Source organism: Benincasa hispida, chromosome 2 (genome assembly GCF_027475165.1).
Source record: "Benincasa hispida cultivar pf3 chromosome 2, pf3_genome.v1.1, whole genome shotgun sequence".
In the NCBI taxonomy this organism is placed as follows: Eukaryota; Viridiplantae; Streptophyta; class Magnoliopsida; order Cucurbitales; family Cucurbitaceae; genus Benincasa; species Benincasa hispida.
In genome coordinates, this window is record NC_143479.1 from 29,288,278 (window position 1) to 29,315,933 (window position 27,656).

Sequence of the window (27,656 nt, forward strand, 5' to 3'; positions counted from 1 at the left end):
AGTTGATATGTGGGCAGATGGATAATTTTGATAGAAGTTTTGAAATGCATTTTTTGAAACTATTCATAGTTGGTTGACTGTGAGAATTATGTTCCTTATATTGTTTTGGAAGTGCCCATATGAGTTTGTCCATATTTTTTTTAATTAACTTACAAAATCCTTCATGGAGTTGTAAAGTTTTATAGGACTTTGTATGTTGTGGTACTTAAGTTTAGTAATTTTAAGTTGTTTCAACTATATGTTATAGTTTTGGTATATTATTTCATCGATGTAGGTGCTCAAAGCGACGAGTTCAAGGTGGACTACGTTATTCTTGTGGAGGCAGAAACATAGTGAGTGAGATTTGACTAGGATTACTTCATACGGGATTGATAGGTGTAATTTTTTTTAATTGTTCTCAGATAGGATGGGGTTGTTGATTGTACAATAGGAAATGTGTTCATGTTCATATGGGGGTTGATAATTGTTATACTTTTGAAATTGTTCATATGGGATTTTTCATATTCTTTTAACTTATAAATACTTTATGAGGTTGTAATATTGACAATATTAAAGAAGTGAAGTTTTTTATAAAGAGATATTGGTGGAAATTTTGTTGATATATAACATTGAAAATGCGTGTATTGTTTATTTGATTGGTGAATGTATGTCATATATATACCAAATGTGGTTGTTGAATCAAAATACAGGAGCAATTATAGATAAAAATGTCAACATTACGGATTTTGCTAAAAAAATCACAAGAAAATTTCTTGATGTTTTTTCCTTGTCAAGATTATAGATATTTTTGACGTGGAGTTCTTGATATTTCTAACATGTCATGTGTCAGTGTTTCTTGACGTTTTTTAAATATCAAGTGTCACTTTTCTTGAAGTTTTTAAAACGTCAAGAAAATCAACATTCTTGACACTGGCTTCCTTGACGTTTTTTAAAACGTTAAAAAAAGTGATTATTGACATTTCAAAAACGTCAAGAAACACTGTTTTTGTAGTAGTGCGCCTTCATAGGCAGGAGTTCACAACTCACTTAGGATTTAGGTCATGTCACCTATGGTTATCTTAGTGAAATGTAAGTCTATTATTCACGATATTATATAATGAGACTATTCATTTCATGGTTCGGTCTTATACAAACCCTTTTGTATAGAACACCCCCACTCACATGTCTCTACATAAATGATTAGGATCAGATCACTTGTATAATTTTACAACAATTGTAACATCTACAAAGCGAGTCGTATTCGTAGTATCACCAGGATAAGGTACCCAGTCTTATCCATCTATCACAGACCATTTAGGTTATTACCTAAACATGATCCATTTGTATGTCTCTACAAATATATTTAAGCTACCAAAGATAACCTTGGATGTTAGTTTATTGGTTTTGTGGGTTAATGCTATTAAATGTCGAATAAAATACCTCATATTTTATTAAATAAATAAATTGTTTGTACTTTACAATTACAAATTACAGGACCCACGAGATTTATGGCATAAACTACAGGGAGATTGTTGGGGTTGATGCCCTAAATTTCGTGGGTCTTACAGTTTGTAATTGCAATATACAAACAGTTTATTTATTTAATGAAATCTAAGATGCTTTATTTGACATTTAGAAGCATTAACTCACAAAACCAATAAACTAACATTTAAGGTTATCTTATGTAGCTTAAACATGTATGTAGAGACATAGAGGTGAATCGTGTTTAAGTGATAACCTAAATGGTAAGCTACAAAAGATAACCTTGGATGTTAGTTTATTGGTTTTGTGGGTTAATACTACTAAATGTTGAATAAAATACCTATATTTTATTAAATAAATAAATTGTTTGTACTTTACAATTACAAACTACAGAACCTATGAGATTTAAGACATCAACCCCAACACTGAATACACATCTCAGATACTTTTTCTCCCAATCAAACATAGTAAGTCCATCGCATTTGGGGAAGTACCTATCCTACAAACGATGATCACCAGTTGCTTTCTGACCCATGACATCTATGGACGATCACAATCCAGTCATTAGTAGGAATTTGTCCTTACTGAAGTCGCGATGGTCCCCTCAGATTGAATGACATGGAATCTTCTCTATTGTCGTTGACCTCCCCCAATAGGATATCGTAAATGAAAGCACTACTGAATACAATATTAAGATCAATAAAGTGACCAGATATCGTTCGTCTTTTGAATGTTTCCAGTTGCACTAGACTGAGCTTCATCTTAATAGCTAGGTTCATATGCTTGATAGAGGACATGTTAGTTATCTAAGTAGGAAACCACTAGGTCAAAGGAATCTTATACATTGGTTGCCATTTTCTATCTAAAATGAGTTACAAGAAAAATGTTAAGGATAGTAGGAGAATTATGCATAGCTCAGATAAAAGTTTTGGATCTTGCCCATTTCAGATTTGTTATCGATTGACCCTAACGACAATGATAAGGTAACGAGACAATGATTGCACAATATCAATCGATAACAGAAGTGATAAGATATAACGATACCAGACAACACAATATCAGAATATATATCACTTAAATTGTAAGACATTTTGAAAGGATAACGAAGACTGTGAGCCCTATACAAACATAAATGTGCGATGAACAAAAAATTGGGGTGATATGAAGTGTTAAATCAATGATTAATGGATGACAAGAACCTGAAATGTTGTACCTACTAATGATTGAATGGCCAGAAGATGAAACCTAGTATCAGATAAATGTATGAGCGGGAAGAAGAAGAAGGAGGGAATGAAATGGTCAATAAATTTTTGAAAATGAGAGCGTCTGCAAATTTGGGTTCTACAGTCGTTGGGGGTAAATTTGTTTAAACCTAAAGGGTACTTTAGCAATCTTACATTATTCGTTCCATTACAGGTGATTGTAAAGAGCCTCAAACATAACAGATTATGTTTGCAAAATGTTTAAGTAAACGTGATCACAAGCAATCCAATTACATTTACGATTGAGACCCATTATAAATGTTACATCAACGAAAACTCATTACGATTACATCAATTTTGATTATGAATTAGTAGACATGTCCTTGATGAATAAGAACTTAAAAAAATTTCCTTTATCGTTTTTTCCTTTAGCACTTCTATTAAATTCTTAACTTTAAATTTTGTACCTAATATGTTATTGTTCTATTCAACGTACTCACTAGAATACTTGAAACAGAACAAATAATTGAATTTTTTTTTTTGCTGGGAGGGGTGGAAGGACGTCATCAAAGCATAAATGAATACGCAATCCAACTCCATAAAGAGAATAGGAAAACCAGTTCGGAAAGTTGGCAAACCAAAACAGTTGATGGACCCGTTTAGATTGACAAAACTATGGACCTCTTTAGATTGATTTGAGAAAAAAGTTTTTGTTTTAAAAAATTTATTTTTAATTTAAATACTTTTAATAAAAATTATTGAAAAGCTATTTTGAATGATTGCCAAAAACTTTTTTTTCTTTTTTCTTTTCAAAATAATTTATTTTTAAATTAAACACTTGAAAATGCATTCTAAATACATCCAAAAACTAATAGCAGCGCCAATTTTATTTCAAATGGACCTCGTCAAGGGGGCTTCTTGAAGGATCAAATGCACAACAAATTTTAGTCTTCGATAGGTCAACTAGATTGTCAAGGACATTGATGATCTCAGGAATCAGATTCAATTATGATGGGAAGAGGATCACTGTCACAAACACACCCAAAATGGGAGATCTTCTAGAATCACACACGATCCAATTGACCCCTCGTCTGTTTCAATTGCTTTGATAGTGGGAGATCCTCAAAGACTCGCATTTAAAAAGTTAAAAGATTAAGGATATGTTTGGTTTAACGGATTAAGCATTAAAATAGAACTGTAATGTCAAAATTATTTGTAAAAATAGAGTTGATTCTTTGTCTTTATTAAAGAATTCTATGTTTATAAAAGACTGAATTTCCTTTCTGCTGATCGAACAAGTCCTCATAATTTTAAAAGTTAAAATTCAATCTTTATACTTTGATAAAATCTCATAAATTTTTTTCATGATTTAATAAAATCTTAAGTATAAATTTTTAATTTTAATAAGGATTTTGTTAAACTATATGGACTAAATTCTAATTATAAATTACAAGGACTAAATTTTAACTTTCACCAAATAATAAAGACGAAGTTGCAATTTATTTTTAAAGTATCTGCACAAATGTCAATATATCTATAAATTGCAATGACTATTTGCAAGGATTTTAATAAACCATAAGAACTAGATTTTAATTATAATCTTAGAGATTAAATTTTAACATTTTTCAAACCATGAGAACCAAAATTTCAATTTAGCCATAAAATATCTATTGGTATGTCAGATATATTGATAAATCGAAGAGTTAATGTCAACGATTTTTCCTAAGCTAAGGTTAAATTAAAAATTTCGTCACTATGATATGGAGAATAAGTTAGAATTTAATCTCGATGATTTATAATTAAAATTTAGTCCCTACGATTTATTAAAATCCTCATAAATAATCATTTCAATTTATAGATATATCAACATGCCAACGAATATTTTAAAGTTAAATTACAAATTTTGTCTCTATAATTTGAGTTAAAATTTAGTCATTATAATTTATAATTAGAATTTAATCTATATGATCTAATAAAATCCTCGTAAAAGTTAAAAGTTTATAATTAAATTTTATTAAACCATAAGAAAAATTTATAAGATTTTTATCAAAGTGTAAATATTAAATTCTAACTTTTAAAATTATAAGGTCTAATTTCTAATTTTTTTTTTTCTTTCTCTCAAAATCATAAGACCAGAATTTGTAATTAAATCATGTTTTAATAATTAGTTACAATCAATAAACCTAGAGAAAAGGAAAAATAGGTGGTGTTATAGTGTAGTAGTTTGAAAAATGTTACTAAGGAAAAAAGCAATAAATGAAGGGGAAAAAAGCTCAGACAGTTAAGTCTTTTATAAAGACTTAATTTAAAAGAAAATCACATAAATCTAATTTGGTCAGGAAAAGGGATGTTCAATCCTTTACAAAAATTGAGTTCTCTTATATTCATTCTTCCCACAAGATTGAAACTAATAAAGACAAAGAATTAACTCTAATTTCAACACTACATGATTTTTGTAAATATTTTTTAAAAGAATCCTATTTTTTTAAGTATTTAATTTTGAAAATAAATTATTTTTAAAAAATTAGAATATTTGTTAACGGCTCAAAATTGTTTTTAAAATATTTTTAAAGTATATTTTAAACCGAGCCACCATTTTTTTTTTTTTTTTTTTTTTTTTTTTGGAAAAAGCAGGGTAATTCGAGCAGTGAAAAAAGAGTAAATAAGTAAATGATTTTGACGAAATGAATTTAAGCTATATAATTTTCTTAGAAGTTTCCTGACAATCAGATATAAAGAAACTGTTCCATAAAATGCGGATATTAGTGGAATTTTGAATTTTATTTTTCTACCTAAAATTTAAAAATATTGTCGGAAAGGAGAGGATTTTTTGGGGTATAAAATATTGTCCATATAGCTTCTTTTAAATTGAGTGCGCGGCAAAATTTAATATTTATCTAGATTTTACATAGAACACACATAAACGGATTACAAGCTTGGACTATTTCACTAAAAAAAAAAAAAAAAAAAATTGACATGTGAAAAATTCATTTTAATTTTTAGATTGATAGAACAAATTGTAATTGACCCCAACTATAGTTTTTTTTTTTTTTTTTTTCTAGGCAATAGAAAGTTCATTTTAAGCACTCTTTCAATTGAATGTTTTTTTTTTTCAAAATATTATTTTTAAATCACTTTTTAAAACTAAATAAAAGGTGGTTCTTTTTAAGCACACTTTATGCACAGTCTTGGTGAATTGCTACTAATAGTGCATGCACAAAGCTCCCTATTTGTAGTACAAGAAACAATAATCTATTGACGGGCATAAAAATATTCAAATTAAAGCAAAACACAGGAGTATTATTATTTTCAGTCTCAATCCCAGATTTCAGGGCTCCTTAATTTGTTCAGAAAATTATAGAAAGAAATAATTGAGACTCACAGTGATTCATTTCTCACCCACTTTGTTCTAAGCTTCTAATGGTGAATTAAATATTAGCCAACTGTGTAATGTTGGAAGCCAGCCATTTAAACACTTTACCAGTGCCAGTCATTCATTTGCATTTCAAATTAAAAACCCAATCCGTTTGTTTGGGATTTGAAAATACCTGCAAGGGTCAAAAAAGCAAGGTTTTTCTTTGACCACAACCCCCCTCTTTCTCTCTCTCTTCACGTTTTTATAAGCAATTATCCCTTGAAACTTGGAGAATGCCTTCTGTGACTTACTCACCAAGATACCCACATTCTGATTTCTTCTTATTCTCATCATCTTTGTTTTTTTGTTAACTTTTTCTTCAAACCCTATTTTGAGCTTTTGGGGTTTTTGGGTATATTCTTCTTCTGTTACCAAAAAGATGAGTGCTTCAAGGTTTGTTAAATGTGTTACCGTTGGAGATGGAGCTGTTGGGAAAACTTGTATGCTCATCTGTTACACCAGCAACAAGTTCCCTACTGTGAGTTTTGTTCATACCCATCTTCCAAAATCATTCATTTTTCAAGTATTTTTTCTTCCATTTGTGTTATGAAATGGGATTTGTTCTGTTTTGGCAGGACTATATTCCTACAGTTTTTGATAACTTCAGCGCTAATGTGGCTGTGGACGGGAATATTGTCAACTTGGGATTATGGGACACTGCTGGTACAATGGGGTTTCCCTTTTCTTAGCCTGCTTGCTTCTAATGGATTATTATCTTTCTCTGAGTTTGGAATATTTTGCTCTGTTTTGAAAGGCCAAGAAGATTACAGTAGACTTAGGCCATTGAGTTACAGGGGAGCAGATGTTTTTGTTCTGGCTTTCTCGTTAATCAGTAAGGCTAGTTATGAGAATGTTCTCAAAAAGGTAATGGTGGAAAAAGAACACTTGTTCCCATGTTGTAGAGTTTTTTGTTCTAGTATTACTTCGATGAACTGAAGTTTAGCTTATATTTCTCAGTGGATGCCAGAACTTAGACGGTTTGCCCCTAGTGTTCCTATTGTTCTAGTAGGCACAAAGTTGGGTGAGTAAACAACTTCAAACTAGCTTTGACATTCATCTTCCTGTTTTGGAATAGTGTATTGAGATAGTTTGATTTTTCTTAGATCTTCGGGACAATGGAGCTTATTTAGTGGATCATATGGGATCAAACACAGTAACATATACTCAGGTACCCTAAACTTTCAAAAACATTTTGAACTTTCAATTTTTTTTATCCAGTAAGTCAGAAAGTTCATGGACTAAATAGAAAACGACTTATAAGTTCATGATCTTTCAATCTTTTTGTCCAGTAAACTTGTGATAGATGTCCAGAAGAAACTCATTTGGTTGGTTTTCATGTAGGGAGAAGAGCTTAGGAAACAAATTGGTGCTGCTGCATATATCGAATGTAGCTCTAAGACTCAACAGGTAGATAGATATCTTTCATTAATTTGGGGTTTGAAAGACTTTATTACCTCTCTTTGATTCCCTTCTTAATAAGGGAGGCCAAAAAGTCATCTCCACATGCCTCAGCAGTACTGAACTATAATTTTTGTTTAGAATGTCAAAGCTGTTTTTGACACTGCAATCAAGGTTGTTCTACAACCTCCAAGGAGAATTGAGATGCCTAGGAAAAGGAGGAGCCGAAGGACTGGTTGCTCAATTGTGTAAGTATATACATCCTTTTTTCTACTGATATTTTAACTGTACGACTTCATAAGAAACGATTACTTGGGCATGGCCTGTGATCATTCTTTCACTTTAAAATATACGTATTGGGGGAGAGTTCAAATACAGATTTCGAAGCTTTGGGGCTATCCCATGGTTGCTCATGATCTTGCATGCTTGTATGCAGTAGGTGCATTGTGTGTGGTGGCTGTGCTGTGTAAACCGTGCTCATGATTGGGATCGAGTGATCGAGTGCTGTAGCATCTATGTTTTGGGCCAAGCGTATAGCCAGATCTTATGGTTGCTAGTTTAACATAATTTTGTATACTGAGAAATAGGTGTTTGCTCAATGTGCTAGCTGACTGACCAAAGAAGTGAAGAGAGTTGTGTTCCTCTATTGTGTTTAATGCAAATGTTGTATTTGAAATGATGCTTTGGTTGCTATCTATGGAAGCCGCACAAATTCCTGCTGATGGTTTAAAAGAAGGGTAGATAAAAGCAAAAAATGGCTGGGTTATTCAAAAACTTAAAGATAAGAATCAACAACATCCAATAAGAGATTATATTAATTGGTTAATGAGGAAGTGAGACAAAATCAAGTCTGGCATTTCTCTGTATTCGCTTAATTTTTAGCTCTCTATTATACACTCATTTCTGACAAGGAAATACTGCTCTACAGTAATAGATTACACGCACATATAGATTGTTTGATAACAAAACAATGTGAATGATTCTAAGCAAGGGCATCGGTTAATAGATATTTGGAAGTGGAGGAAATACTGCATAGTATATTATCTGCAGTGATCTTCATGAGATTTGAGGAAGCTACCAGCCTAGTGTTTATGCATTATTCTTGAGGTAGAAGTGCTATTTCAATTTCTTGAAGTGATTTTCCTTTGGTTTCCACCACATTCCTTTTCACGAATACAACTGCAATCAAGCAGAATGTAGCGAAACCAGAATACAGAAGCTGTGGCCCCATCTTCTCCAACAATTGTAGAAAGAGCAATCCGACGAAAAAATTTATCACCTGAAGGGCATAGATAATGGATCAGTGAACCACAGGATCAGCAAGACATTTTGAACTCCAAATTGAGTTCCAAAGGTCCTATCACATTCTTATTTACGAATGAGCTAAATTGTCCACCATTTTCCCATGTATGGAAGAAGGCAAATCCCACAGGAAATCCAACTATTTAGCCACTGATTTAGAAGCGCTTTGAGACAGAAAAACAATACTTTAAAGCATAAGCATCCTTGACAAAAGCAGTAATAAGATCACCAAAGAAGTGAAATATTACCCAATGCACCGACATGCAGATTGCCATAGCTTTTGCTCTTATCCGACTGGGAAAAATTTCTGGTAAAAGAAGACCTGGAACCGGACCAGCTCCCAGAGCAAACATTAAGACAAACCTGCAATTTTATGTGAGTAGACAGTTGTTTATCAATGATATCTGCACTCACTTTTACACATATCAACATTTTTTTTAATCAAAAGTAACCTCTCGAGTCTTATCTATGATATGAATACTTGATAGAATAAAAACATGAATGATCGTTATTAACTTGGAAGTCCAATTGTAATAGCCTTCCAACTGAAAATCCATAAACCAGACTTGGCACCTTCATTGTCACAGTAGTTGAAAATTCAGGTATTAAATCTAGCCAACCAAAACGTAGCTCAACTGGTCAAGGAATATATCCTCGACCAAAAGGCTGAAGGTACGAATCTCCAACTCTGCCTTCACCCCTCACATGTTATTAAACTAGGTTAAAAAAAAGGAGTCTAGCAAAACGCGTGATGAGGTTGTGGGTATCGGGGTATAACGGTTGCCAACAAACTTACCACATAGCATTAGGGAGATCAAAGATGAATGATGCATGAGGGGGTTTTCCTTCTGTATATAATAATATGAAATAAATGTACTACACTTCAAATAAATAAATTTACTCACATCAACGTGCCACCTACAGACAAGTATACAGCTCTGGAGTCTGAGGAATGATAACTTCCTGCGACTACTTGGAGGGCCATTGCTACAGCCTACATTAGACATCAAACATCAAGCAAAGTCTTTTAAGATAATAGAATCCTTCAATCACGAAAGAAATTTTCAACTGCTACATCCTTGGTGAATGGTATCTTAATCTACCCATAGTCAAGGACTTATGTTTAGTTGCTTCCTACCAAAACCATATCAAATAAGGTTGTGTACAGTTGCTTCCTACCAAAACCATATTAAATAAGGTTGGTTCTGAATCCTTCGTCTACTAAGAGTAAAAGTTCTAGGTCCAACGGCAACATTGATCAAATATGCCCTTCCCTAGCCCCTACTGAGGAGAGATAAGTTGACTCTCCTGATTCAAACAGAAGAAATCTTTTTCCCCAATTTTAACATACAAGACATGGGAAAGACATTCAGATATATGTTATAGCAATTAAAAGAAGAAAAAAAAGTTGCTTTATGGTTACCATCCCAGAAAAGCTCCAAAGAAGAAGCAGCTTTCTTCCTAATCGATCCATTAAAAGCATTGCGATTACAGATCCTGTCAAGTACAAAATTGAGAATTTAAAAATAAATAAATAACGCCTTACAATAAATATGCAAACTATGGAGCTTATGTTTAAGCAAACCACCAGAGAATGGAGCAAACCTGCTAAATTTGAAATTCCCACGCAGACATTTGCAAGGTTCAATGGTACTCCCGCACTTTTAAAAACAGTCGAGGAGAAATAAAATATAGCATTTATTCCAGATAGTTGTTGTAAAGCAAATAGAGTTGATCCAATAAAAACAACTGCAAAAGGAATGCGTGAATAATGAAGAACTATGCCACCCTAATGAAAGAGATAAATGATGCAATTGGAGTGCATGGATGGTGGAATTAGAAAAAGGGAAAATAATGAGCAAACAAAAAACAGGAATGAAGCAAATATGAGTGTCTCTTACCTTGTAGGTGGCGACCAAAGAGCAATTCCGAAAGTTCTACATCATCTGGTTCATCTCCCCTGTCAAACTTGGACAACTCTGTCAAAGCAGATTTTACATGTGATCCACCAAGAAGCTTCTCGAATTCAGTTTCTGCTTCCTCAGTCCGTCCTTGCTACATTACAGAATATTATAATCATAATACAAAATTGCACCATAGCCATTGGCAAGCATTTCAAATTCATGAAGGAACTACAAAGACGGTTGAAAAACAGGCAGGCATTTCAAATTCGTGCGATCAAACCTTATAAAGCCAATGTGGACTCTCGGCACAAAATACAATGGCTAGAGCTAATAATGCAGCTGGAATAGTAGACACCCAGAAACAAGTACGCCACCTGAATCGAAAAAGAAGAGCATATTCTGAAATGACAAATAAATGGATAATTATGTATTTGCAGGCTTCTAGAATATACAATATACCTTACCAGCCCACTATCTCCTTGACAGGGATTCCTATTAAGAGGGCCGCCATTAGTCCAAGACATGTAGCAATCTGAATGAAGCTTCCATATGTTCCCCTCACAAATGCAGGAGAGACCTACTCGTGTTGGTGGGAAAAATTGAAGTAGGAAGAAATAATCTCATATCGAATGCTTTTAAGAATGTACGTTAAGACGTAAAGCAGTGGTGTAACAATGGCTATACCTCAGTGATATAGAGAGAAGCAACAGGAGGGCCTAGACCCATTCCAGTCCCAACAAACAATCGTCCCAAAAGCATTCCAGCGAGAGTTTTGGTCATTGCACTGAACATCAAGTTTTGACTTTTCTCGTGAGAGAGCAATAAATTGAAAAATGAGGAAACAGCAGTGTCTGAGTGGTGGATAAGAAACTTAAAAAAATTAATTACTGAAAATCCTCAGGGGCATGATGATTTTCAGTAAACTTGTATTAACAAGAAATTAGTAAATAAGAATCATTATGCAGAAATAAAACCGGGAGACTGGAGTTGGAGGTTTCTCTTGACTAGCCAAGGAAGAAAAGAAAATGTATGTGTGTTTGTCTACCAACTTTAGGATCAACTAGTCCTAGACATAGGACAGGCTGTAAAAGGAGGACGATCAAGCTTCCCTGGTTCACATTAATGTAAGGCTGAAAACAAATGACCAAATGTAATATACCTAAAGTGATGTGACAAAGGGGTTCATCTATTGACTGAAGGAGTACAATGCTGAAAAGTGGAAACTTTCAAAGTCATTTGATCCACCTGCCATCAGTCAATTAAACACAATTAAGTCGGCCAAGACCCACTTTATCATTATGGTTTTTGTTAGATGTGAAGTACACTATCCTTATTACTATGGCTGACCCTCACTCCACCATTTATACATCAACCACCATCCCACCCTTTCTGGGTTCAACTGGTATTACTTTTGCCAACACCTAGCCATGACGTGATGAAAGAATTAAAAAAGACAAGTGAAGTCATGAATTAAATTGCACGAGTATAGAAAACCTATGAACAGAAAAGACCAACTGACAGAAAATGCGAGGAATAATATTACTGAGAATTATATCAGTAGTGGCAAACAAATGACCTATAGAAACTATAGGAGTATCATAACAAGGCCCCGTGGGAGCAATCGTTATGATAAAGGTAGTAAGTATAGTCAAATTCAACTAAAAAAAAATAGAAACCTATACCTTCTATATCCTACACATATAACTTCAATATCCTACACAAGCATACCAGTTTATTATAATACATGGAAATAATGCCAAAGATTGCCGAGTAAAAAGCATGAAGGTATGATGAACAGCACGGTCAACGTTGGCTAGAATTGCCTCACGATTAGAAAACAACCTCATTCCAGCACCAAGAATCATTGGCAAAGCGCTCAGTTGAAAAGCCCTACGACGCCCAACCCCATCAGCTACCCAACCACTCAGTAAAGATCCAATTAAGGCACCACCCAAACACGTACTCACAACCAAACCTTCATCAGAAATATAATGGTAAAGCACATTAAGAGCATTGAATAATCTCAGGTAAACAACTGGAATTGAATAGAACAAACAAGATATTTGCAGCATGACACCTTCTGCCAATGTATTTCCATTGAAACCAAGATCCGCAGAAATGCTTTCCAGTGGTTCATTTACTACTCTGCAGAAGATAGCAAGATATAGTCAGTGTCTATTGTCTACTTGTGAACAAACAAGCAAGATCAGCTTCACCGAACATTGACACCGAGAGAAAAAGAGAGCTGAATTATCGTGTATAGAGAGCTAACCCCAAGTGGTAGCCAAATAGAAATGAAGTTAAGGTTGCCACTAGCACATGCGGTAAAGAAAGACTCCACGAAGGGTTTGAGGCTTCGAAATCCTTACCACTCTGCAAAAGAGCTATGAAAAACCCCAAGTTACACCAACTATCGTGTCTTCACCATCATTTTAAAAAGCTCATTGATTCAGAAAATATTTCCAAAATGAAATTCATTGGTCGCAAAGCTACAGACTGCCAAATAATGGGTTACCTGAATTATCCTCCATGTCAATTGGATTTGCGTTATCTTTATATGACAATCGCTTGTACGTTGAGAAAGCTTCACGTTTTCGATCCCACATTCCAAACCGCAGCAAGTCCTCACCAGAAGTTCTCTAACATGGATATTTCGGGATACTATTTTGCTGGCATAATAGTCCAAATATTTAAATCCCATTATTTACCCAGCTATATTCCATTATTGAATTAAACTAATGTCGAAGTGCTTAAATAATACAAGCTTAAGATCCCATTACATCAGCATCTGGGTTCATCAAATTGATTTTGCATTTTACGGGAACATGCATTGATACAGAAATCAAACTCCAACTTCTCACAAAGAATCAAGTACTGAACCAAAGAACTTCACTCTCGTTGATCTAAAAACCAAACCTAATTATCTTCAAGCTATAAAATATCTAACTTTGCAGCAATTTTTAGGTAAGAAACCATATCAAACAAAAAAGAAGACGAAGAAGAAGAAGAGGAATTACTAAGTAAAAGAGAAGTGGAGGAAGTCGATTGCAATTTCAGTAAAGTGAAGAAAAAATCACCGGAATCAAAACATAATGAAGTTCAGAATGTTTGACAGGCGCTCAAACGCGATGAAGGGATCAGAAAACAGATCTAAAGGCAGAAGCCGATTGAGCTTCTTCTGAAACCTTCAAGAATCTTGTAGAAGCGGCTGTAAATTTCGGTACACGCAAAGAGAAAAAAGCGAGGCGCAAATCGTAGAATATATATAAAGAACAGGGAGAATAGAGTTGGTGAAGGCTTAGATTTTACATTCGGTGGCGATGATTGATTATTACGCCATGAAAAACAGAGCAATTTCTTGTCGCATTTTTACAGAGTCCTCACTCCAGCAACTGCCACCTATGTATATCTCAGCGAGGGAAACCAACATCGATGGCACGCCTTATAATAAATAAATTAAATAGTATTTATTTCTTAATTTTTTGTATTTCACTTTCTAATATAATTTGTTGTCAATTATGATTAGCTGTGGGTATTCACACCATAACCCATGTTATTCCTTTTTTATATAAACTCAAATACACCATGATGGAGGTAGAAATTCGATTCGAGAATTTATGTTTGAGCTAACTTACACTAACGTGATGTTGAGCTAAATGTACTCTAATATTTAAATCGTACATGGAGTATTTAGTTCAGCTTTCAACTAAATACTTAAAATATTATTTACTTCTTAAGGTAGAGGAATAAGACTATTTATAGAATCAATTATCTGACATCCACTTGAAAACACTTGTTACATACGATGTCAATATAAGTATAGTTCCTGAGGTTGTAGAGTTTTGGTCAATGAGCTCAGATTGGATGTTACCCCTTTGATGATGTGGAGCAATCTCGGTTAGTTCGACCCAAGACTCTAGCTGTTGAGTTTCTCCTTTTTGGGGATACCTGTGAACCCGAGCCTTGTCTAAGACTATCATTCACAAAATCTATGTTATAAATATATTATGGGTTTGAATCTTATATATCTATTGTCAATTCAAATATAACTCACTAGATAAAGACATTAATTATAACTTTGAGAGTTTACGGTTCAATTTATCACTCTAACAATTGCGGAGCTACAAATAATCTTATTTGAGTCACTATAATCAATAAAACTTATTTTCTCTTTGGAATTTATCTATGAATTCAAATAACACTCTAAAAGAAGTGAAAACAAAAGCAGTATAATTTTATAATTATCAAATGAGGTTTTGTTTTTTTTTATTGGATTATTGTAACTTTTTTTTTTCCCCAATACACTCCTCCAATCATACTCACAATAACATTTCACACAATTTGGTTCTTTTTTTCGAAGTAAAAAAGAAAATGTAAAGTTCAAATTAAAATAATGGTTCATTAGAAAAGAAAAATATTAAAGTAAACGATTTAATAGCTTTTACATTATAATAAGCATTAATGAATATTATCAAATAATAACTATTATTTCTATAAAAGGAGTAGGATTTAAGCCGGGTAACATATAGTTAACAATTTATAAGCTATTAATTAAAGCAAAGCAGCAGAAAATGTTGGTTGTATTTATGGGGGGGATTATCGGCGGTGATGGAAGCGCCACGTGTTGGGGTGCAAAAAAAAGTAGTTGTACGAATTTTATGGGACATAAATTAATTGTATATTTCAGCTCACGTGTCGACGTCTAATGCATTGTCGTTTTTTTTCATTGTTTTGTTGTCGTTATGCGAGCTTGAGAATCTGTTGGTGGAGATGCTGACACGCGTATTCTAGTACCATTACCTTTTAATTTTGGGAATTCTTTTTTAAAGTAATGTTATTTCAATATTGATTGATAAAATGGGGTTGACTTAAAAGAAATGGCAAAACTAGAGTAGTGAAATCGTGGGTCAGGTCCACAAGTACTGAGTAAGCACATAACACGTGTACCCGATCTACGATTTAAAGATAAATCTTGGACTTCCCTCCACATCACTTGACTTGTTGCTGACCTGCCACATGTCTGATATGTTGACCAAGAAGTTGTGGAATACTCGTGTATCAGGTTCACGAGTTAGTGTCCCAAAACTTCCCCCCACTCGCTGATCTGTTCCTTCTTCAATCTCCAACTTTCTTTCTTTCTTCCTCTCTCTCCCAGCCTGTTACCAGTAGCATGTTGTGCTCTCCATCATCCATCATTCTCCCTTATCGCCACTGTCATGTCACCATCGTCAACCTAGGTATTATTTTTTCTTCAATATATGAGATTGTGCATTGAATATCTATAAATCTAGTATGTTGTTTAAATATATAGATGAAAATCTAGAGTTCTGAACTAGTTTTGTTGAAAATTTGGAAGATCTAGTGAGTAAAATTTGTTTTGTCTAGGATTTAATATTTTTTTACCGTTAGATCGGATTTGAAATTTTGTTTTTGAATTTTTTGAGTTTGGACTTGAAAAATTGGATTATTTTTTTTAGTTTATTGTTGTGATTTGGACTGATATTGGATTGGGATTAGGCTGTAGTTTATTTGTTTTTAAAAAAGAATAGATTTAGACTAATCTTAATTCAAGTTTGGGCTTGAGTTGTAGGTTTATTGTTTTAAGGAAAAAAAAACTTTTTGTACTGGTCGTAAATTTGTTAGATTTTATTTGTTTGACTTTGGACTAATGTTGGAATGAGTTGTCAGTATTAACCTATTAAGTTAGAATTAATATAGTGTCTACTATAACAATTGTAAACATTTGAGTAAATATGTCGTTGTGTCCTGAAGATTTAGTGATTCTTGAACCTGGAAATGCTAAGGGCAGTGATATTGATATAGAACTTGATGAAACATTTGGAAACGAAGGAAGTACAGAAGATAAAAATGAGTTGGTACAGTTAGAGATGTTCGCCTAAATAGATTGTTATGTAATTGACTTTATTAATATGTGTTATTGTAATTATCTTTTATTATTGTAATAGACTTTGTTACGTAAATCACTTTGTTAGTTAATAGACTTTGTTATGTAATTGAATTTATTAATATGTGTCATTTTAATTGTTTTTTTTATTATTGTAATAGACTCTGTTATTGTAATTGAAATTCGTTATTTACTTTTGCTTATATTCTCTCAATGATTGTGCATCATGGATTCTGATCTTTCTAATCCTATGCAACTATATCAACAAAATACCCATCGCTCACAATCAATATGGGATAGTTCTTCTACTGTAGTCTTGGGCTACCGGAGAAGGGAAGCATATCCGCGAGGTACTATTCCGTTTGATCTACATATCATGCCTTACGTACAACAAACTGATTTTCTTGGGGTTGCACAGATTGAATTTATCCAGCTAGATTGGCACCTCATTACTACTTTAGTAGAGTGTTCGAGACCAGAAACCTACATATTTTATATGCCTTGTGGGGAATGCACAGTTACGTTGCACGATGTTGCAATTCAGTTTGGATTACGAGTAAATGGAGAAACTGTGACTGGTTCATTACAATATGATTGAGAACAAGTTTACGACGATCTTTTGGGCGTTCGGCCAGATGATTTGGAAGGTTCACTTACAGAGTTGTCCCCCGATGCTAACGACATCAGCGTACAGAGATATGCACGAGCATATATTATGCAGCTTATTGGAGAATTTTTGTTTGCTGACAAGTCGAACACTTTCATACTATTATGGTTGATGCCCTTAATCTCGTGGTTTAATAAAATAAAGTGTTATTTTATTTGATATCTAGTTTGCATTAACCCAAATCCAATAAACTAAGATCCTAGGTTATTTAATGTAACTTAAATATGTATGTGGTGAGATACAAGTGAATCATGTTTAAGTAATAACCTGAATGGTCTATAGTAAATGGATAAGACTGGATACTTTATCCTGGTGAGACTACGAATACGACGCACTTTGTAATTGTTACAATTGTTGTAAAGTGTTACAAATGATTTGATCCTGATCTTTCATGTGGAGACATGTGAGTAGGTGTTTCCTAGACAAAGAGTTTGTATAATACCGAACCACGAAATGATTAGTCTCTCTTTATAACACCGTTACTTGAAGAGACTTACATTTCACTAGGATGACCATAGGTAACTTGACCTTAATCCTGAGTGAGTTGTGAACTCCTACATCTTTTGATTTGTATGCGTAAGAGTGGTTAGATTTGTCAGCTCAATATGCCTACCATTTTTGGGAGTCGTTCGAATGGGGAGTTGAGAATGCAGCTATACAAGACGAAAGTCACTCTTTCTCTATCATAGGGTAAGTAGATGAATTGTTCCCTCAAGGACAGATTCTGGGTCTTGAACAATGAGACGCCTTACTTTCTCACTGGTCGGAGAGGGGACAAGTTTATAATTGGACTATAACTAATTGTTCATTAGAGGGAAGAGAGAAGAGGGTGAAACTTCAATTTTTAGGGAAGAGGGAAAAGGAACTAATTGTTCACAAATCTAAGCTTGAAACTTCAAGTAGACCATCACCAAGATCTTCTCTACTAACCTTGAATGAGGATTGTGTGGTGGAAACACTCAAATTGAGCTGAATATGGATGAATTTGAGAGAGGGAATAGGGTTTCACTTCAGTAGGGTTTTAGTGCAAAAAACCACCTGCTTTGAAGCTTGAATGGATTCAAGAGTAGAATTGGGTGATTAAGCTACTTAATCACACATAGTGGAATTTTTCAATTTTTGGGAAAAATCCACTACAACAAATTTAATATTATTTTAATTTTAATCAATCAAATTGATTAAAATTAATATAATTTTATATTAAAATAAACTAATTTATTTTAATATTAGTTTTAAAAAATTAATTCTATTAATTAATTTTAAATAAAACTAATTTTATTTTTAATTAAACCTTTTTATTAATTTATTAATTTAACATCTCAATATTAAATTAATAAAACACCAATTCCACTATGATGAATTCAATTTCATGTAATTAACATTTAAATCATAATTTAAATATTAATTGATTCTCCAAAATTTTTTAATTTCGATAAAATTAAACATTTCAATTGTATAGTATACAATTAATTAAAACCCTAAATCGAATTTGAACGTTTCAAATTCATAATCCTAATTTCAAATTTTATCCAATAATACCCAATTTATTAATCCAATTTACAAGCTAGTAGAAGGACCTAATAGACCTACAAATCATGAGCTCCAACGATTTGTAATTAATTGGTTAAACTCTTTAAACTGAATTAATTACTATTCGTTAACTATCAAGACATACCACTATAGCTCGATAGTTGTACTTTTCTCATTGTAGATGTATTTCTGTCCATTTTAACCATAATCGGTAAGTCGATCCTTCACAAATCATTCGCATTTACAATTGGGTCAAAATTACCGTTTTATCCCTGTAAACACATCTTGTTCCTTAAGCTCCCACTGACTCTCTACTGAACAACTGATTCATCATACCACTTATGAATCAAGTCCCTCTCTACCAAGAAAGGGTGAGGCCTCATTGTTCAAGACCGGGAATTAGTACTTAAGAGAACAACCTATCTGCTAACCCTAAGATGAGTAGGAGTGAATTCCATCTTGCAAGGTTATGTCCTTAACTATCTATTTGGTCTTATCCCCAAAATGAAAGGCTTATTGAGCAGTGTTGTTGGACCATTCTCACCTATGCAGATCAAAGAATAATCCCGAATAAACATGACTTCATAGTTAGCTCAGGCTTAAGATTGAGTTATCCTAGTCATTTTAGTTTGAAATAGTCAGTTTTAACAATAAACAGTCATTATAAGAAAAAGTGACTATTTTGAGGTCCAGTCTTATGCAAACTCATTGCATAAGATGCCCCCACTTCTATTTTGAGGTCCAGTCTTATGCAGACTCATTGCATACATAGGATGCCCTCACTCAATATTTCTACATGAATGATCTGTGGATCACATCATTTGTATCGGCATACAAAATAGACCGCATCTAAAAGTGTTACCAGGATGAGATATCCAATTTCATCCATATACTTATAGACCATTTAGGCTATTATTATAACTTGATTCTATTTATTCACCACATAAAGTTAGAGTATTCATACTATAACCATGGATTTGTTTATTGGATTTTCATAATAAATTGCAATTTCAATAATTTTGTTGAATAAAATACTCAATAATCTTTTATTGATAAATAGAATGTTTAACATGAAATTTACGAACTGTGATTTTTAGGACATTCCCAATACTTCTGGACATGATTGATTCCTAATATACCTTTTTAAAGTCTTTATGTACCTAAGGATAATCTCATAACAATTATAAGATACTTAAAGATATTTAACTAATTATTACCTATAATATATGATATGATACATTACGATACCTTTCAAATGGATACATCAAACAAAATTGAACTGGTCCACATAAATGAACATCACGCCTCAAATGAATGACCAAATGAGTCATGATGTCAAAGAAGAAAGGAGGAAAATACCTCTAAGAAAGGCACAATGTATCAATTACCTCCTTTTCAGTTTCCAACATACTTTCTCGATCAATTACAAGTTGGCAAATTTTATTAAAGAACGCACACATTCGTGTTATTGAATATCTTGGACCCTTCGGAAGCATTCCTCTATTGACAACCAGTAGAAGTTGTTGCATTAACACGTGATAGTCATGAGATTTTAATTCCATTACCTTGCATTCTTCCACTGAAACACAGTTTGAAATGTTTGAACTATAACCATCAGGTAATTTCAACTCATGTAATCTCTTGCAAAACAATTGTTTCTTTGATTTGGACAAAGTGTGTAGAGCTAAAGGAAGGTATACTTGACTCCTGCGTTATTCTGGGTGTAAGTCGTGTCGTATATTCATGTCTTATAGATCTTTTTTAGCATTGTATCCATCTTTTGATTTTTCATCAATATCCAACAATGTGCATATTATGCTCTCGCATACATTTTTCTCAACATGCATGACGTCCAAGTTGTGGTGTAATACAAGTTCCTACATTGGAGTAAAAACTTATCAATACATAATATAATGTATATCAAAGCCTAGCTGACCAACTAAAGGACATTAGTGAAAACGATGTATGTACCTTCCAATATGGTAAGTCAAATAAGATTAACCGTTTTTTCCACATTCCATTCAACTCTTTTTATCTCTTTTGTTTTTTCTTTTAGAATTTTCCAAAAAAATTTTGGAAATCTTTGAGTTGGGCATCAATTGCATTTTCATTTTCAATCCTAGGAGCTTGTCGTTGTTTAACTTTTCCATCAAACCATGACTTCTTTCTTCCATACACATGAGATGAAGGAAAAAAAACGTCTGTGATCCATATACACTAATTTCTTACTATGATACAACCATTGGGAATGTGTGTGCTCCCCACAAATTGGACATGTCGTCTTGCCCTTTGTTGTGCAATCAACAAGATTTTCATATGCAGGAAATTCATTGATCGTCCACATAAGTACAACTCTCAAATTGAAGTTTGATTTGCTTACTACGTCATAAACTTTCACTCCATTCCATAACAATTTCAGGTCATCAATTAATGGTTGCAAATAAATGTCAATATGATTACCAGGCTGTTTAGGACCAGAAATTAGTAATATTAGCATTATATTTTCTTTTGACATGCATAACTAAGGAGGCAGGTATGTCACAAGCATAACTAGTCAACAATTATACCTACTACTAAGGTTAGAAAATGGGTTGAAACCGTCAATTGCAAGACCAAATCTTAAGTTTCGTAGATCATTTGAAAAGTCTGGCCACTTTGCATCAATTGAGTCCCATGAAACGCAATCAACTAGATGACACATCTTCCCATTACTACTTTTATGGTTCATATGCCATGTTAGTAATTCAGCTACATCATGCATTGGGAACATTTGTTTCAATCTTGGAATCAATGGAAAGTATCTCAACAGTTTTGTCGGAACACCTTGTTTCATCTATTTGGTACTCTTATTCACCTTCCATCGAGAATGCCCAAAAATTGGACAACTCTCTAAATCTTTATCCTCTTTCGTAAATAAGCAACAATCATTTGCATAAGCATGGATCTTTTCATATCCTAAATCAAATACTTTTAAGAACTTATCTACTTCATAAGTGGATTTTGTGATAACATTGTCAGGGAGTAGCATATCGTGCAATAGCTCTAAATGGATTGTGAAACTTTTATCGGTCCAATAATTAGTAGTCTTTATCTTATATAAGGACACCACAACTAACATTTTGGTATATTTTATACAATGAGGATACAAAGAAGTGTTTACATCTACAACCTTTTGATTGACGTCACTATTTACAAATGGTTCATCAACTTTTTTTTCGCTCATGAAAGAAGTACTACAAAAGGGTTAACCATCAAACATACACTCTATAGTTACTTCTTCATCATGATGGTACCAAATCCTATAAGTTGGATCCATACCTTTGATAACTAACCGTTCATAGACAACATCAAAGGTTTGATGATTCATGTTCCTACAAGCCTTGCATGGATACAAAATTTTGTCTACCTGACCCAACATGTTCTCTACTTGTTTAACGAAGTTCCATGCTTCCTTCAGATATTCATTGGTTGCTTTATTAAAAAAATCCAAGTTCCCAATTAATATAACTAACTATATTAATCTATTATTAATTCCAAATTTGACATTCTCTTACCTATTCAAATGATCCCAATCTTTTTCAAACATTCTTCTTCAAATTATTGCTACAAGAATGTCAAATGTGACTGTTGGATGAGGATATACAATCATAGATGAAAAGGTCAAACAAAGATATTTGTTATTAAACTAAAAGTTATGTATTTTTATAGTTATGTATTTTTATAGCTTACCAACTCAACCTACAGTGAAATCGAGAATACTAACATAAGAAGGTACACATGAACAAAGTGATAACCCTCGAACATATATAAAAGTTAGAACAATGGGATATTAACTATTTTTCTCATTTTAATTGAGTAATGCTAAAAAAACAAATAAACCAAACAAGTAATTATAGTGAGGATCCAAGCCATGATGGTATGTGAAACATTACATTTTATCATGCCAAGAAGACAATATACGTCAAGTGGTGAAATAAGAAAACCAACCCTATGGTAAAAAGTAAATTTTGCTATTTCTTTTTATTGAATTTCATGAGAGGCTTTTACCACAAAAAAAAAAAAAAAGAAAAAAATCGTTGACGAATGGTTGAATTTCCTTAAATAAATAAATAAATAAATAAAAGCCTCTCATGAAATTCAATAATCTTGATTTTGAATTCTCAATTTTAGACCAAATTCAATAAAAAAAATTATACTAATCTGGATTTTGAATTATCAATTTTAAACAAGAAAATTTCTACCATTTCTGAATTTTGATTAAAAAAAAAATCAAGCTAATTAATGATAATCAACTCATTTAAACAAATCTATTTCACCTTATATAAAGGGTTTAAAATCTTCACCCCTTTGTAGCACGAAGGATAGGAAAATCACATTCAAACATCAAACAAAAAAAATTCAAATCCCATACATATGAGGTAGAGAGAAGTCTTTTTTGTGAGGGCTTGAGGCAGCAAGAAATCATGTTAGAACATAAAACTTAACATAAAACTTTGAGTTTTATGTCCTAAAACTCGCAGTTTGTAAAATGATAAACATTTTGTATAATCAATAAACTGATTATTGATTTTATAAATTGTGTGAAGTCTAAATCTAATAAACTAAGACCCATGACTATTACATGAGTACTTGAACTTTATGTGGAGACATAAGAGTGGATTAGGTTCGAGTAAATAGTCAAAATGATCTATAGTACATGAATAAAGTTGGGTACCTTATTCTGGTAACACTATTGGATGCGGCCTACTCTGTAGTTGTTATAAAGAGTTGTAAAGTGCTACATACGAAGTGATCCTAATTCGTACATGTTATGACATGAGGAGTGTGGGCGTCCTATGCAATGAGTTTACATAAGATCGGACCAAGAAATAAGTCACTCTTACTTTATAATGCTGTTTACTGTATAAGACTGACTATTTCACCTAGATGACCTAGGTACCTCGATCTTAATCCTGAGCTAACTATGAACTTCTGTTTATTCGAGACTAGCCTTAGATTTGTATAGGTGAGAGTTGGCTCAACAGCGTCGGCTCAAGCCTCCCATTTCAAGGGTAAGACCTAATAGATAGTTGGGGACATAGGGTGCAAGATGGAGTTCACGCCTACCCGATTTAGAGATAGGAGAAAGGTTGTTCTCTCAAATACTGAATCCAGGTCTTGAATAAGGGGCCCACCTTCTCACTTGGCTGAGAGAGTTAGACGTAATCTTGGGAGTAAAATAGATATTTGACCCAGCCATTATTACGAACAACCTGTGAAGGGTCGACTTGCTGATTATGGTTAAATCATGTGGACACAATATATTTACAGTGAGGGAAGTGCAATGATGGGCTTTAGTGGAGTGACCCATTAGTTAACAAATGGAGATTAATCTGGTATAATGAGTTTAGCCAATTAATCTTGAATAGTTGGAACCCATGATCTGTAGGTCCGCGAGGTCCCCTAGTTTGTAATTGGACTAGCTCTAGAATAACATGATAAGTTAATTTGAAATGTTCAAATTAGAATTAAGGGAATTAGTGATTATATGAGATATAATTACGTGTTTAATTTGAGAATTAAACAGAATAGGAAAATTTATATGTAAATATGATTTAAATATATAAAGATGGATGTGTATACAAATTAATTTAATATTTGATATTAAATTAATTAATTTTTATTTAAATATTAATTATAAAATTAAAATTTTTAGTTTTAAAATCAAAATGGATTTAAAAAAAAATCAAGTTTTGATTTTGAGATAAAATTGGAAAAAACAATATACAAATGGAAAAACGTGCTTTTACATTATCCATTTTTTTCATGCTCACACATTTTCTATTTTCTCTTCTTCATTAACTCCAAGCATGAGCTGCAACTCATGCAACTTTCTTCCTTGCATGATGATCTGCAATATATTAAAGAAATTGGAGTGAATTTGAGGTATGCAATCAAGAGAGAATTTTAGACAAAATTCGTGTTGAAGAAAGTGTTCTTCAACAAGATTGCTGCTGTGAGCAATTCTCCACAATCCCTTGATTCAAGCTTATTTTGAGTCCCATGACTCATCTAATAGTGGGGAAGATCTTGAGGTGGTTTGCAATAAGATTCGGAGAAAATTGCAGCTGGAGAGCGAGCTTTGAAGAAGTTCTACAAAGGTATATCATGAAACTCACTTGTTTATACAAAAACATTCTTTATATTTTGCCAAAATGAATTAGAGTGCTTAAATGATTTTTGTTGCTTCCGCTGTTGCTGATACATTCCTACAAAAACCACACCAAAATTTTATTAAAATAGAACATGGGAGGAATTGTGTCATAGAGAAGAGGAATATAGAGAAATTTGAGATTAGGGCAAGAAGAGAAATATGAAAAAGAAGAAACGGGGAAGGATTTCTGAAGACAAAAATATCGAAATGACCTGATATTTAAAATCAAAAGGTTAAAGCTGGGCGAAAAATCTAGATCTAAGTCGAAAATAAGCCACAAAAAAACTCACCTCTTGCTGTCAAGAAGAATTGCGTGTTGACTTTGTGAACAAAATGGCCTGGACGAATTACACAGGCCGGCAGATGAAACTGGACGATTGCAACTGTCGGCGGTCAGCGAATGGAACGGGCTTCACGATTGTGGTAGCGGACTGTCGGGAAAATAATGGAAGAGAGAAAAGTGTTCAACAGGAGAGATTGAGGGAAAAAGGGCAAGTTTTATGGCTTTTTAAAAATAAAAGATATTAATTAATTTGTTCTTTCCGCTTTCATATCATGCTATAAAAAACTTCTATTAAAGAGAGTATTTCTTGTAGTAAAGTGCCTAAGTAACACTTTGACTCTTAAACCAACCCAACAAGTGTCTAAGTTATGACTCTCAAACATTCTGTAAAGTAAGTTGTGGTTGTGTGTCAAGTGAAGATAAAAACAAGGACATTATCATAGTCACAACTATCAATGACAACAAATTCATGAAGCGAAGGTAGCTTATGATGTTTGGAAGGAATCGATGTGAAAAAGAGTCTTCAAGTCTTGACCAGCAGAACAAATTCTCAAGTTATTTCCAACCTAAAAGTAAAAACAAAGAGTTGAATATCAAATGACAATGAAGAGATAATGAAGAGATAGTTTTAGAGCCATAGCTAAAACAAACATTTATCAACTAGCATCATTCATGATATATTCATAATAATAAACAACCATTCTACCACCAATTCTTGGCTTTTAATGTTTCGTCAAAACAGTTACAGGGTTGTTAAAATGAATCTTTGTACACGTATTTGTTCTCTCTTGACCATTTTTGGGTTAAAATGAGCATGATATATATGAGATAGTTCAGTAATAAATCAATGTAAAAGAGTTGGTAATGAGTTGTGATATTCTGCCTCAATTTTCTTACTCAAAGAATTATTGTGGAAGCGTGTGAAATTTTTTGACTGAAGAAGGAAAGGGAGTGAGTTATATGTGTCATTTTCCCTATAAAATTGCATTTGGTTTACTGTGCAGTTACTTTCAATCATATACAGAGCTTTTGATTAGTTCTATAAAATTTTCAAACTATAAGTATTAAGAGGGAATTTTAAGAAATTCTCCAACTACCTTTCTTCCGAAACAGATTCTTAAATATCTTCACTAATGAACCCTGAGTTTCCTGTCATTTTTATGGGGAAAATGCAATTTAATTAGGTTAACTCAGGAGGGCGTTCCACCACTTCGACTGATGTGGATGTGGACGCGGTTCCCTCGTCGTGAAAGAAGTAATGAAAGGGAAGCCCTCGATCAAACCGCCTTTGTTGTTGCTTGTATAGCTTTAACGAGCAGAGATCTAGCAATGCATTCTAGGCACATATTATTGGTATTGGATGAAGTATCAATTTGTTTTTCCAACTTAACCTTAAAGTCTAGTGAATACGTATTCAACTAATCAAGAGGCCACCATTATCATTGACCCCTTCGAATATAGAATTACCCAACGCTTCTTGGCTTTTTTGCATAATAGCGTTGCAATGCTATCCATTGTCACGATGCTACACCTACGAATATGAAAGGTTTTCTTTCATTTTTAGCAAGTGAGGCAAACATTTTACATGGAGTCCGGGGTTTCTCTCTAGATCAATTCATCTCCTTGGTAATTCCATTCCAATCAGGTTAGATTTTCATTTCATTTTTGAATTGTAAACAATGTATTGAATTTCTTCATGGATTTGTCAATGAATTTATGAAGTAATTTCTTCAATTTCATTTCTAGTTCAAGAATTCTTTGTACATTTCTTGAGTTTTCTATTCTTCTTTAACTAATTGCAATATGAATATATGCTTCTTTGAACCAATTTGAACTTCTAAAAGCATGTTTATGGATCTTTATGTTTTGAGCATGTAATGCCAAGATTCTTAGTTTTGCTAAAATCTTCCTTGAATATGTTGTTGAATGTATTCATATATAAGAATGTCTATCTAAGATCTACTAAGTGGCAATAGTTAATTGTGTATTTGATGGCTATTCCTAGAATACATTAATTGCTAGATTCAAAGATAATTTCGATTAATTGAATAAGGCTATCTTGTCAATTAATCGACACAATTGAATTTCCGAACTTAATGCATATGTTTTCTATTCTATGTGGACGCTATCGAACCCAATAGGATTAGAAGCATATAGGTTGACTAGAGCTAGGTCTTCCAACCTCAATCAATGTTTAGAATACTTTTTTCAATTAGATTTTTGCTAGCTATCCACCATTGTAGTGGTTAGCTTAATCGAGTCAATTGAGTAGTTGTGGCATAATTTGCTTGCATATTAATGATCGAAATTGCATTGAATGTTTCACTTGAACTAGAAATGAGATTGACTAATCCTTTTTTACATTTATTCTCCATCTTTTAATTTCAAGTATGTTT

General features: G+C 33.1%; 2 protein-coding genes and 1 pseudogene across 9 annotated transcripts; 1 reads left to right on the forward strand and 2 right to left on the reverse strand.

Annotated features, from left to right (window-relative positions):
- The first annotated feature begins 6,125 nt into the window (after positions 1-6,125).
- On the forward strand, positions 6,126-8,169 carry LOC120071325 (rac-like GTP-binding protein ARAC7). Its single transcript, XM_039023530.2, has 8 exons — positions 6,126-6,556; positions 6,654-6,741; positions 6,833-6,942; positions 7,036-7,099; positions 7,182-7,246; positions 7,420-7,485; positions 7,618-7,724; positions 7,913-8,169. The coding sequence occupies exons 1-8, from the start codon at positions 6,458-6,460 to the stop codon at positions 7,944-7,946; spliced, it is 633 nt and encodes a 210-aa protein (XP_038879458.1). The 5' UTR covers positions 6,126-6,457; the 3' UTR covers positions 7,947-8,169.
- An 89-nt stretch (positions 8,170-8,258) lies between these two features.
- LOC120071323 (putative plastidic glucose transporter 2) lies at positions 8,259-14,153 on the reverse strand. 8 transcript variants are annotated; one of them, XM_039023529.2, is made up of 14 exons: positions 13,760-14,153; positions 13,198-13,351; positions 12,955-13,066; positions 12,760-12,827; positions 12,525-12,657; positions 11,367-11,466; positions 11,147-11,259; positions 10,963-11,056; positions 10,680-10,833; positions 10,384-10,527; positions 10,202-10,275; positions 9,684-9,772; positions 9,027-9,141; positions 8,259-8,755 (listed from the first exon to the last, which is right to left on the reverse strand). In XM_039023529.2, the coding sequence occupies exons 2-14, from the start codon at positions 13,286-13,288 to the stop codon at positions 8,573-8,575; spliced, it is 1,470 nt and encodes a 489-aa protein (XP_038879457.1). In that variant the 5' UTR covers positions 13,289-13,351; positions 13,760-14,153; the 3' UTR covers positions 8,259-8,572. The 8 variants fall into 8 exon arrangements, with proteins under 8 accessions (XP_038879457.1, XP_090167408.1, XP_038879456.1 ...); XM_090311282.1 differs by having other exon boundaries at positions 13,992-14,128; XM_039023528.2 differs by having other exon boundaries at positions 12,411-12,657; positions 13,992-14,128.
- Positions 14,154-21,338: 7,185 nt separating this feature from the next.
- Positions 21,339-26,775, reverse strand: LOC150037795 (uncharacterized; annotated as a pseudogene).
- Between the last annotated feature and the right edge of the window lie 881 nt (positions 26,776-27,656).

What these genes read in the sequence shown, in the direction of transcription:
- LOC120071325 (XM_039023530.2), top strand. Translation starts at nt 6,458, where the DNA reads ATGAGTGCTTCAAGGTTTGTTAAATGTGTTACCGTTGGAGATGGAGCT. An exon ending in ATGAGAATGTTCTCAAAAAG is followed by an intron (nt 6,943 to 7,035) that starts GTAATGGTGGAA and finishes TATATTTCTCAG; the next exon opens with TGGATGCCAGAACTTAGACG. An exon ending in AGGACTGGTTGCTCAATTGT is followed by an intron (nt 7,725 to 7,912) that starts GTAAGTATATAC and finishes GCTTGTATGCAG; the next exon opens with TAGGTGCATTGTGTGTGGTG.
- LOC120071323 (XM_090311279.1), bottom strand. Translation starts at nt 13,383, where the DNA reads ATGGGATTTAAATATTTGGACTATTATGCCAGCAAAATAGTATCCCGA. An exon ending in TGACATGGAGGATAATTCAG is followed by an intron (nt 13,056 to 13,197) that starts GTAACCCATTAT and finishes GCTCTTTTGCAG; the next exon opens with AGTGGTAAGGATTTCGAAGC. An exon ending in CTTTGGTCGCCACCTACAAG is followed by an intron (nt 10,528 to 10,679) that starts GTAAGAGACACT and finishes TTCCTTTTGCAG; the next exon opens with TTGTTTTTATTGGATCAACT.